General features: G+C 44.9%; 1 protein-coding gene across 1 annotated transcript in view; it reads left to right on the top strand.

The window, feature by feature from the left end:
- Positions 1 to 13,364, top strand: part of ABCE1 (ATP binding cassette subfamily E member 1) — a 1,045,252-nt gene that overhangs the window by 208,972 nt on the left and 822,916 nt on the right. The window contains exon 10 of the mRNA XM_044062259.1: positions 3,800 to 3,809. Within this exon, the coding sequence (XP_043918194.1) occupies positions 3,800 to 3,809 (10 nt within the window). The remainder of the gene's footprint in view (positions 1 to 3,799; positions 3,810 to 13,364) is intronic.

Consider the following 13,364-nt stretch of genomic DNA (forward strand, 5'->3'; position numbering starts at 1 on the left):
ACTTCCTTCTCCCTTCCTTAGCTTTGGGAATTAACCCAAATGTGATGACTGCAGCAGTGAAACATGAAGAACATAGTACAGTTATGTACACTTACCATACATGTAGATGTTCGAGTGTATTCACTGTTGCAGTCCTAGTTACCCTCCCTCCAGCCCCCTGACTTCTCTTGTCTCTACCTTTACTTCTTGTTTAGTGTATTTAAGTTTTCTGGTGTATTTGCTTTTTGATGGAGGTGTACCATAACATATAATTGCTTCCCATTGTGGGAGCACTTGACATCTGGGGCAAGAAAAGCTGATGTAATGGCGTCTGTTGCATGTTTTATACCCCTGACGTCATGGAAGATGCAGCATAAGACGCAGGAATCCAAGACTCTGGTATTCAGGCCAGCTGAGGGCTACCTGCAGGCAGATAACCCAAATGTGATGACTGCAACAGTGAATACACTCTAACATCTACATTTATGGTAAACTGTACTTTATTCGGGTGTCTAGGTTATGTACAAATGATGATACTTTCATGTCTGAACAAGCTAAGTTAATAATAAACATTTACAGCAAGGGGTTATAATGAAGGAAGAATAAATATGGACCTGGAAAAAGCCATGACCTTACGCCAACAAAGAGGAATGCCTTTGTACTCTTAAGAGAACACACATGGCCAAATGTACTAATGAAGTATCCTAAGATGTATGCTTACATTCAGTACTAATTGCTCTGATATTTGCAACATCATTAGGAAATATTGGCCTGTCCTTTACAGCAGATACTAAGATTAAGAATATTGTAGGGGATTATCCCCACTTTACGTTCAAGAATAAGAAGAATTTAAAAGGTCTGCTGTGCAGCCATGGTGGGCAATTGAATACAAATACAAGAAGAAGGAATAAGGTGACGGGTACATGAAAATGTGGCTTTTGTAAGGCATGCAACTTCATTAACACCACAAATATTTTTGAAGATCCTAACGCACACAATTTATAGATATTATGGCTTCACGAATTGTAATACTAAAAACGTGACTTATGTAGCTCTGTGTGATTCCTGCCAAGCCTACTATGTAGGCAAGATGAATAGGAAGTTTAAAGAGCGCATTCTGCGACAACAGTTGGACATAAAAAAGCAAAATAGACACTAATGCTTTGTACGGACACATACGAGAGTATAATGAGCATAAGTTTACCTTTATAGTGATTTCCCAAGTAAATGACGGAGTTCATAAAGGAGATCTTTTCAATATTACTGAAAGAGAAGAAATGAGGTGGATTATGAACCTAAGAGCTAATTTTCCACCAGGATTTAACCATATTGTACCACTGAGACAGATTAAAAAATGCAGTCTCAATAGGAAATACTAGTGGCATCTTTGACTTAAGAGGGTGCGTTTGATATGGACATTGCTATTGACCTGCATGGTTCCTTAATGGGGATGCAAGACAAAAGGGTGTGTTAATTACTTAATTGAAGTTTTTGGTTGCTCTCAATTTAAATACAAGTAACTCAGAGGATGAAAAACTAAGGATCTGATGAAGGTTATACACTGAAAGCGCTTATCCATTTTTTTTCTGGTTTTGGCCTGAGTCTTTTTGTATGCTTTTAAGAACTACATTTTATTAAAAAGAAGAATTGTATCCTCTTGTTTTGGTGGAAGCTGCTTTTTATACTTTTATGACCAAGACATTAGGTTTTGAGGTGTTTTGCCTTAGGGACTTATTTGCTGAGACACTATGTGTCGTGTAGTGGTTTCTATTTGCATAGCAATATGTGCAAGTGTTTTTCTTTTGGGAGGTCTCTGATCTTTTGGTAGGCTTCTAGTGAGTACCTCCATGTATGTGGGTTTGTCTCTTGACCTCATTTTGTGTGAGAGGTGGTGTGTATGTGTTCTGACAACCTGTTTTATGTCTGGTTTGTTACGTGAGAGAATTGATTCCAGTTTCATTGTAATTTCATCCCTTGTGACAATGCCAGCTGTGCCAGGGGAAGTAGGGCAGTGGATGTGTAACATATGACAGCACAGCTAGCTGGAATTTTACAAAGAATTATGCTTCATTTGTATATCAAACTGATTTGTACATGTTTGTGTTGAAACATGCATTTGTAAAGCTACTTGTCTTAAAAATGTACTGACAGTGGGTCCTGACTGTATTGTAACCAAGGAAATGTATATATGTTAACAGAGTGAGTATACTGGAATAGAAGAGGTTAAGCTCAGTCCAGCTAACTTTGAAAACTAGTAAGAAATTAAATTACTTAATTTAGGCCATAATGATTGTATCTCACAGGCCTGACTGCAGCCAGAGATGAATTGCCTGTGTCTGAGAGTGGTTTATTAGCCCCTGTAGGAAGAGTGGAAGTGTTTGATTTTATAGCTTCCAGATGCTATAACACACCTCGACAAAGCTCTGTGTGTATGGTAACACACACTTGCTAAATTCTGGTTCAGTTTCTAGCCAAGGGGTAGCACGGGAACCAGAAGTCAGATGACCAGATGCATGGGATGTCATTCTGTGGTCCATCACTAAAATATGCTACATGAGACTGAAGTTTCAGAGCACTCTGTTTTTGGAACCTGACAAAGTAAAACCCTTCACCTACTTCATCTTGCTTTGCTTTAGCAAGTGAACCAGGGAATAGTAATTCTTTAATAGATCAGTCAAGAAATAGTGGGATTAATTCAGTACTGATATGTTGTACTAGCTCACATTTATTCTTACCAGGATGGGTTCGGATCCGACACTGCCTTGTATACAAGCTCGACGTCTTCCACTAGCTCGTAGCTAAACTTTATCCCAGCATGCACTAGGAAAGCTCCCCATTTCTCATTTGCCGCTAAACAAGATCGGGTGCTCGTTCTACTGGCTCTGGCTAGGTATACTCATTGTCGTTATTGTTGGAGATTGCTTATTCTTATATTTTACTGTTCTAGATAACTAGCTTGCTGCTAGTTTTGTTATTTCCGCTTTGTTCTGCCTATTTTTCTGCTGTTGGCCATCATTTTCCGCTAGGCCTTATTCTCCCTACCTCTGCCTCCACGTAACACTTTTAATAGTCCGTGTTAGTTAGAGGGCTCTTCTTACCTTTGTTTTTCTCTATTGAAAAAAATTGTTTATAGTCAGCTCGTTTAAATTGGATAACTGCTTTACCCTTAGCCTGTTTAAGTCAGAGGGTTCCCCTTCTTTCAGTCTTCCAAGCATAGCCCGTTTAAGTTCGAGGGCTGTGCCTTCCCTTTTTCCTCTTTGCAATTACAGTTGATTGTTTAATTGTTGCTGCTGCTGATGTTCTTCGTGTTTCACTGTTGCAGTCATCATCTCTGAGGTGATCCCTGCTGTGGTAACCCTCGGCTACCTGAATACCAGAGTCGATGTTTTTCTGGGTCGGCTGCTGTCACTTGCTGTCTGACATCAGGTCATCAGTGCTGGAAAGGAAGGCAGCCAACGCCATTACATTAGTCTTTCTTGCCGTGGAGCCCATAGCAGAAGCAGTTAGCAAGTGTGCTGGTCAGTCACTACCAGAGTATGAATTACAGCTGAAAACATCCCAAGCGAAGTACCTTGTTTGGGGATCCTTTTTTCTTGCACTAACTGATGTCCGAAAAAGATAACAATTGTCTCACCTGTGGAAAGCAAATACCACACAGACTTCCATTTCTACTGCGTCACTTGTTTAGGCCCAGACCATGAGGTCCCCCCATTGCCGGTTCTGTGCCCTCTTTAACGCAAGAACCATTCTTTATTAGAGCTCTTCTTGTAGCCAGATATTTTCTTATTCCATCTTCGCATTCCAAAATGGCATTTGTCAGCCAACCCGCTGTAGACCTTCCGAAAAAACGTAAGGATAAAGATAGACAGACTGCACAAGGCTAAGCCTTCCGATGACTACCGCAGAGTAGGTAATCAGTTCTCTGGAATTCAGTTAGGTGCCTTCACGCAGCCCCCGATACCCAGTTGGATACCTTCGTAGGCCTCTACTTGAGACCCTTTCAGAGTCTTGTATGCCACAGAAATCTTCATCTTCCGAGCCTTTGGTAGTCTCTACCTTGGTTGGGTCTGGAACTGCAACACATGCACCGGCTTCCAAGGAGGTTTTTCATACTACTGAATCTAGGCAAAACCAGACGTCTTCGCCTTCAGCTACCATTTCTCTCAGACCGGCGGACACTCTTAGGCCTAGAAGCAAGGCCACTCCTAGAAAAACTACCTGTAGCCACCATTTTACTCCTGCACCACTACCCCAAGCTCAAATGCTTAAAGTGGTGGAGGACCTTGTCACCCTTATCAGGGGTAGTCAGGTCGCACTTTTTAAAAGGAAGAGACCTTTCTCCTGAAATATTGACAGGAGTCCTTTCTCCTGAAATATTGACAGGAGTCTGAGGAGTCTGATTATTCAGATTTTGAAGAACAACAACCTCTGACTACTTATGAGGATTCATATGCAGTGGAATCCATTCCTTCTGCCTCCCCACCAGAAGGTCTTTCCTTTGGCGAAACCCTGCACACCCTCAGGGAATATTTCCACTTGGAATCTCAGGATTTCCCTAAGTCTAAGGAAAGACTAAGAGTTTCTAGACCTGCCCCAGCACAGACCCTTTGCCGTCCCTCTTATTCTAGAGGTGGTGGATGATGTCTTCCATGAATCCAGCTCAACTCCCAATGCCCTCCTCCCTGATTACCTTACAGGTATTAGAGTACTGGACTCTCTCTCAAATACCTGTACAGAAATCCTGTGCAGACCCGGAGGTCATTACACAGGGACCAAAAAGAGCTAAGGCTAGTTCTGCAAAGAATCCTATTCCCTGTGACAAGGAGTCCAGAGCTCTGGACAGGTGGGATAAAAGCATGCACCCCTGCAACGTTAGCTGTCTGAGCACTCAAACTGTCAGTTCCACATGTTAAAATATCAACAACACACTTCGGAGCTATTAAAATAAATGATTTCAACCTTTTCTGACGGTTCCAATTCGAAAGAGTTTGCAGATTTACTGCATTCTACCTGTCAAGTGGCTAAACATTCATTACACTGTGGATAGGGCGCCCTAGAAGCCTTGAGCAGGGCAGCAGTGTCAGGATCTGTCATTAGGAGATATGCATGGTTGAAGGAACAACCTCTCCCGATCATGTCAAATCTAAATTACTTAATGCACTTTTGGATAAGGACCACTTGCTTGGAGAAAAAGCAGAAGAGATACTAAAAAAGATCGAAGACAAAGCAAAATCTATTCACACAGTGAAAGATATCCTTCAGGTACAACTTCCTAGGTTCAGCAGGAAGTTTCCCTCAGAACACTGGTCCTTTCCTGTACCCAGCAGACAAGGGGCAAGGTAAGCCCCGCAGGGACAGACCACCCAGACTTGTATCCCAGGGACAGCAGAGAACCAAACAGTGGAACTCTTCCACTCCAGAGGCAGGGAGTTCTAAGCCATCCCTCTATGGGAAAAACTCTCAATGACTCCCTGTCCCCCAATGCCCTCTTCACTCACCAAAAACTAGGAGGAAGGTACTCCCTCTGCAAAGAAAATTGGCTTTCTGGGTTTTAAAAATCATTTTTCATGGATGCAAATTCGCCTTCAACGAACTCCCAATTCCAAGAGGGTACCCAGACTTGCCTCCAAATCAGTGGCAGAGGCATTGAAACAAGTCCAAACTCTCATATCCCAAGGGGCAGTAGAACCTGTCCCCTGAGATCAAACAGGCAAAGGCTTTTATTCCAGACTATTCCTTGTTCCCAGAAAGGGGGGCACCTGGCACCCCATCCTGGACCTATCCATTCTGAACACCTTCCTGGTGGTCCCCAAATTAAAAATGTTAACTTTGCAGCAGCTGCTTCCTATGCTGACAAAAATGCCTGGTTATTTACCCTAGATCTAAAAGATGTCTACCTCCACATCCCCATAAGGGAATCCTGCAGGAAATTCCTTCACTTCAGAGCAGGCTCACACTTGCAGTTCTCTGCACTACCCTTTGGCTTATCTACTGCTCCCAGAGTATTCACCAAATGCTTGGCCCCAGCCATAGCCTTTTTCAGACAGAAAAAATATACAAATTTACCCTTATCTGGATGACTGCCTCATTCAGGCAGATTGCAGAGAAAAGCTCTTCAGTGACCACTCTTTGTCAAAACCCTCCTAACCACCTTAGAGTTACACCATCAACGAAAAGAAATCAAAGCAAACGCCCTCCAGGAAGATCATTTTCTTGGGAGCACTGCTGGACACAGCATCCCAAATGGCCATCCTGTCCCCAGAAAAGCAGAGCTTCCTGCCTCTGTATTTTACCTAGCTGGCTTCCAGAAGTCAGCTCACTGGGAGGAAGATGTTCATCGTGCATACAGCTGCAGTAATCACAGATGGGTTTTCAGCCGTCAGGCGGTCCCTTGGTCGGCCGAATTCCAAAGTCTTGGTCCGGCGTCGGTTGTCGTCGCTTACTCTTCTGACGTCAGTAAGGCCAGAGTATATAAGACACAGCCGACGCCATGTTCTTCAGTCTTTTTTGCCGCGCGGTGCCCGAAGCAGAAGCAGTTCGCAAGTGCCGGTCGGCCAGCTCCTGAATTACGAAAAAATTGGAACCGAAGTCTTCTTTAAAGCTAAGTACCCCGTTGGGGAAACTTTTCTTGCCTCAGACCGATGTCAGAAAAAGTTAATAATTGTATTTCTTGTGGGAAGCAAATACCGCACAAGGATTTCCATTCCCGTTGCATACCTTGTTTGGGCCCAGACCACGACGTCTCGAGCTGTCGCTTTTGCGCTACCTTCAATAAACGCACTATCAAGCGTCGGGCGGAGTTCGCCCAACACTACTTTGGTAAAGCTTTTGATTATAAGATGTCGTCGGGCACTCAGACTACCGTTTTGTCCAAAAAACGCAAGGAAAAGGACCGACACGCGGTCCCTGCCGACACCACGCCAAAACAGGCTACACGCGGTCCGGTTCTCAGCGAGACGCCTTTGCAGTCCCTGACTACCGACGACACTCCTTTGGCGGTGTTCTCTGTACCCGAGACCGCTGGGTCCTCTGTCCTTTCCCAGACTACAACCGAAGCCCCTGCCAATGTCGAGCCTACTAATGTGGACAGGTCCACCTCCACCCATGGTGTATTTAGGCCCTCATCTTCTTTTTCAATAAAGGCTTTTACTAAATCCAAAGCAGCCAGGCATCCCACGAGGCCTGTTGCACAGGGCCCATCTCCTGGACCCATGCCTAAGAAACAGATGCTTAAAATGGCTGAGGATTTAATTACTCTTATCAGAGGTTCTCAGCCCCCTCCTGACAAGAGACCCAGAGTGGAGGAAGAATCTCCCTCTTCTGATCAGGGATCCATTTTATCAGAACATTCTGATGCAGAGGAACACTCTTACTCCCCTTTTGAGGATTTGGATGCAGAACAGTCCATTCCTACTGTATCCCCTCCTGAGGATTTTTCTTTTGGGGAAACCTTGCACACTTTGAGGGAACACTTCCATTGGGAAGGCCAAGACTTTTCAGATTCCAAGAAAAGACTTAGGGAATTTCTTTGGTTACCTCAGCACAGACCTCTGGCTATACCCCCTGTTTTGGATGTACTGGATGATGTCTATTCGGAGGCTTGCCTTAACCCTGATTCTCTGCCTCCTGCACCAGTAAAACCTGATGGGTATTACAGAGTACCCAGCTCTCACTATTTTCTCTATAAAGGCCATAATGCTGACCCTGAAACCATTTCAGAAGGCCCCAAGGGATTAAAGGCCTCCACTGCCAAGAATCCACTCCCTGCAGAAAGGGAATCCAGATCTCTAGAAAGGTGGGGTAAAAAGGTATATACCTCGGCCACCCTAGCCATGAGGGTCTTAAACTGTCAGTTTCATATGATTAAATATCAACAGTACCTGTTATCACAGTTAAGGAACAAAATGTCTCAACCTGAACAACCAGATTTAAGAGTTACAGGATATGATGCATAGTGCGGAGCAAGTGGGTAAACACACCTTACAATGTGGTTATGATGCCCTAGAGGCTTCCAGTAGAGTGGCTGCCACAGGATCAGTCATTCGCAGGCATGCCTGGCTTAGGGAACAAAATTTACGTGATCATGTGAAAGCTAAACTTCTTGATGCTCCTTTACAAAAGGATGTATTATTTGGTACTAATGCTGAGGACATACTACGGAAAATGGAAGAAAAAGCCAAATCTATGCAAACTGTCAAGGCTTTCTTACAGGTCCAACCACCACATTTTAGCAGAAATTGGCCTTCAAAAAACTGGTCCTTTCCCGCCACTGACAAGCCCCAAAGAGGTAGATACAGACACACACGGGGCAGAGGGCAATCACAAGGATCATATAGAGGCAGAGAATGGCAATCTCCAGCACCAAGAGGTGGTGAAGACAGTGCACAACAATACAGGAAGCAAACCCAATGACTCCCTCATTTCCATGCCAAGCAAGTCTCAGCTGACAGCACCTTTGGGAGGGAAACTAGCATTATTTGCAAGCAATTGGCATATTGTCACAACAGACAAATGGATACTGGACATTATAAACAGAGGCTACAAATTTCAATTTCACACTCTTCCAAAAATGAGAGGCATGCCAAACCTGCCACAAAATCAAAGGGCAGAGGCACAACTGCAAATTTCAAAGCTCCTAAACATGAGAGCTATACAAAAGGTACCTACACACCAACAAGGTCAAGGTTTTTATTCAAGACTTTTCTGGTACCAAGAAAAGGAACCGACTGGAGACCCATTTTGGACTTATCCATCCTAAACACATTCCTACTCGTGCCAAAATTCAAGATGCTCACATTACAGCAACTTCTTCCCATGCTGGGCAAGGAGTTTTGGCTGGTAACATTGGACCTCAAGGAGGCATACCTGCATGTCCCAATCAGACAAAGCTGCAGAAGATACCTCAGATTTCTTGCAGGTTCAATCCACTATCAATTTTCTGCATTGCCCTTTGACTTATCTACTGCGCCCAGAGTATTCACAAAGTGCCTGGCATCAGTGATTGCCTACTGCAGACTTCAAGGGATACAAATTTACCCTCATCTGGACGACTGCCTGATCCAAGCGGACAGCAAACGCATACTACTGGAACATCTGGCATATGTGACACGGTTACTGCTTTCTCTGGGATATACCATCAACAAGGAGAAATCAAGACTAACACCATCTCAGAAAACAACCTTCCTGGGTGCCAACTTTGGACACAAACACCCAGATGGCATATCTTACGCCAGAAAAACAAGGGCAACTATCGCAGTACTTCAAAACACTAGCAAAAAGTACCGGGCTTACTGCAAGGAAAATCCTGCAGGCTCTGGGATTCATGGCATCTTGCATTCTTCTAATCCCATGTGCAAAGCTGCATATGAGAACTTCAATGGTACCTAAAAAAATCTATGGTCTCAACAGTCGCAGTTTGGAAGCAATTATACCAATAATTCCATGTTTGCAAAAGGAATTTCTATGGTGGGCCCAAGCATGTCAAGTAAACACAGGCCTTCCATTCTGCAAGCCTCAAGCAAAACAAGTCATAACCACAGACGCCTTAGATTACGCCTGGGGGGGCGCACATGAAGGACAGGTGCATTCAGGGCAGATGGTCCCAAAAGGAAAAGCACCTTCACATCAATCAAAAAGAAATGCTAGCAGTAATAAATGCAATTACAGCTTTCAAGGACTTCCTGCATACAGGACAATTACTGATGAGAACAGACAACACCACAGTAATGTGGTACATAAACAAACAAGGAGGAACACATTCATACCCCTTGTGCAGACTAGCCATGACTCTCTGGAACTTGGCTCTGGAAAGACAAATCGAACTTCAAGCACAGTACTTGCCAGGACTGGAAAACACACTGGCAGACACTCTAAGCAGAAATATGACCGATCCACACGAATGGAAGTTACATCCTCAGGTGTTTACAGAGATAATCCAAACATGGGGGAGGCCAGACCTAGATCTTTTTGCCTCCCACAGGAACCATCAACTGAAAAAGTTTTGTTCAAGGACCTTTCATCCAAAGGCCTGGAAAGTGTACGCCCTTTCATTCAATTGGACAGCATGGACAGTTTATGCATTCCCACCTCTGCCCCTTCTGCCCAAGGTGCTTTTGAAAGCAAGAACAGACAAACCGAGGATGATACTGATTGCTCCAGATTGGCCAAGGCAACACTGGTATCCACTCCTGAGGAGCCTAACACATACTCCTCCCTGGTCCCTGCCTCTAATGCCTCTCCTACTGACTCAGAACAGCTACAAAACTCTTCACAGTCAGCTGAAAACACTCAACCTCGCTGCATGGAAAATTCCTTGACACCACAACAGTCCCTACTCTCCAAGGAGGTGCAGGATGTCATTTTGGAGGCCAGAAGACCATCTACTAGAAAAGCTTACTCTGCAAAATGGAAGCAGTTTTGCTGTTGGAATGAGAAGAGGCCAGGACCCTAGAAAATTGAACTTGCCTCAGGTTTTACAGTACCTAGCTGAACTGCTGAACAGTGGACTTTCATTTTCTTCCATAAAAATACATGCCTCAGCCATTTCTGCAGAATTCAACACTGATCCTCCTTTATTCTCTCACCCACTCTTCGACAGTTCCTCAGAGGGGCTAAGAATATAAGACCTCCAAGGAAGCAACCAATACCAGCCTGGGACCTTAATTACATACTAGAAAAATTAACATTGCTTCCCTTTGAACCTGCTGCCTCAACAGATCTGCAACATTTGTCCTGGAAAACAGCTTTCCTTCTGGCCATCACTTCAGCTCGTAGGGTTTCTGAACTACAGGCCCTCATGGCGGTGCAGCCCTTCCTCATCTTCCATCAGGACAGGGTTTCCCTTGTACCAACCCATCTTTTATGCCAAAGTGGTATCCAGGGTAGCCTTAAATCAAGCCATACACCTACCTACCTTTTATCCTAACCCTCAAAACAAAGGGGAGAGGCTGCTTCACACTTTAGACATCCATAGGCAGCTACGTTATTATTTGGACAGAACAAAGTCCTTCAGGAAATCAGAACAACTTTTTGTGTCCTATGCGTAGGGGCTCAACGGAAACCAGTTACCAAACAGACCATTTCCAAGTGGATTGGCCACTGCATACGGTTTTGTTATTCCTATCATGGGAAATCTGTCCCTACTGGTATCAGATCTCACTCCACCAGGGCCACAGCCACCTCTACAGCCTTCCTCAGAGGCGTTCCTACTAAGGATATTTTGGAGGCAGCCACTTGGAGTTCTGTACATACCTTCACAAAACACTACCACCTACCCTTATATTCCAGAACAAGAGCAGGCTTTGCCACTGCTGTTTTGCAGGGCATTCTGGCTCAACCCAGTTCCTCATAGTACCTACCACCCTATGCATAGCTTTGGGACTCTACCCATCTGTGATTACTGCAGCTGTATGCACGATGAACATAGTACAGTTTTGTACCTACCATAAATGTAGATGTTAGAGTGCTAATACAGCTGCAATACAGGTTTCCCTCCCTCCTTCCCCACTTGGTAAAGGCATGGGGCCTAACAACCTCTTCATACCACCTGACTGGGTTATCCTGCTATGTTTTATTTGCTTGCTTACACTGATTTTGCATTACATTGCATTGCCTGCATATGTAGATAAGCCTTATTTATGTATTGCCTTCCTTTTGGGGGCACCTGACATCTGGGGCAAGAAAGACTGAAGAACATGGCGTCGGCTGTGTCTTATATACGCTGGCCTTACTGACGTCAGAAGAGTAAGCGACGACAACTGACGCCGGACCAAGACTTTGGAATTCGGCCGACCGAGGGACCGCCTGACTGCTGAAAACCCATCTGTGATTACTGCAGCTGTATTAGCACTCGAACATCTACATTTATGGTAGGTACAAAACTGTACTTTCCTGCAAGCATTGGGGTACATGGCATCTTGCATCCTAATTCCTCTGGCCAGGCTTCACATGAGAAAACTTCAGTGGTACCTAAAGAACCTTTGGTGTCAGCACTCTCAACCTCTAGAAACCTCTCTCGTCCTCTGATCCCCTGTACAAGGGCCGAGTTTCTCTAGTGGGCAGGGGCCTGTGCCCAGAACAAGGGTCTTTCCTTCACCCTCTGCCCGACAGGGCAGACCATTACCACCGATGCCTCGGACATGGCTTAGAGCGCTCATTTAGAAGCCAGGTGCACCGAAGGTCTTTGGGATGCCCAGCACCTTCCCTTGCACATCAACCAGGAGGAAATGATAGCAGTGCAAAAGGCTCTGACATCCTTCAAACGCCATCTCAGACCAGAAGTTCCCCTTATCGAAACAGACAACACCACAGTAATGTGGTGCATCAGCAAACGGGGAGGGACCCAGTTGTACTCACTGTGCAGGCTAGCCAGAGGGTACATCAACAAACAGGAAGGGACCCAATCATATTCTCTGTGCAGGCTAGCCATGAACCTCTGGCTGACTGCCTCTTCCATGGGACTACACCTGATAGCCCAATACCTACCAGGGATCAACAACACCCTGGCAGACCACTTAAGCAGAAACTTACTTGACCCCCACAAATGGCAGCTACACAGAAAAATCTTTTTACAAATCACTCAGGCGTGGGGGACTCCGGAGGTGGATCTCCTTTGCCTTGCACCTCAACCATCAGCTGAAAAAATTATGTACCAGGGAGCATCACCACCTAGCATGGAAGGTGGATGCCCTGACCTTCCCCTGGAACACCCTGGTGTATGCATTCCCTCCTCTGCCTCTTACTCCAAAAGTACTGATCAAAGTATGGGGTTAGAGACCAAAAGCCATCTTCATTGCTCCAGATTGGCCCAGACAACATTGGTACCCCTTACTGCGCAACCTGACCTTAGCCTCCCAGGCAGCTTCCCCTGATTTCAGACCTCTTAATTCAGGTGGGAGGGAAATGATGCATCCAGACTTGCAGACTGTCAAACTATCAGCATGGCTAATACTCAAAAGGCAAACAAGGGGCCCCTTTTAAGCAAACTGGTCCTAGACATTATCACAGAGGCCCGAAGGCCTAGCACCAGAAAATCTTGCTCAGGAAAATGGAAAAGATTCTGCTCCTAGAGCCATGCCAGAGGGGGCAATACCTCTCAACCCTCCATTCCTCTTATCCTGGACTACCTAATGGAGCTACTTAATAGTGGCCTCTTCTTCTCTATTAAAATCCACACCTCTGCCATTTCAGCTCATTTGGATACAGAACAGCCCATGTTCTTCCATCCTTAGGCTTCTAATATCAGACCTCCCAAAAGGCCACCCACTACAGCCTGGGACCTGAATTATGTTTTGGAAAAACTACCACCCTCTGAACCTGTAGCTTCAGCAGAACTAATATACTTCTCCCGAAAGACTGTTTTTCTCCTAGCTGTCACCTCTGCCAGA

The sequence above is a fragment of the Protopterus annectens genome, chromosome 2.part1, assembly GCF_019279795.1.
Source record: "Protopterus annectens isolate FY-2018-M chromosome 2.part1, PAN1.0, whole genome shotgun sequence".
In the NCBI taxonomy this organism is placed as follows: Eukaryota; Metazoa; Chordata; order Ceratodontiformes; family Protopteridae; genus Protopterus; species Protopterus annectens.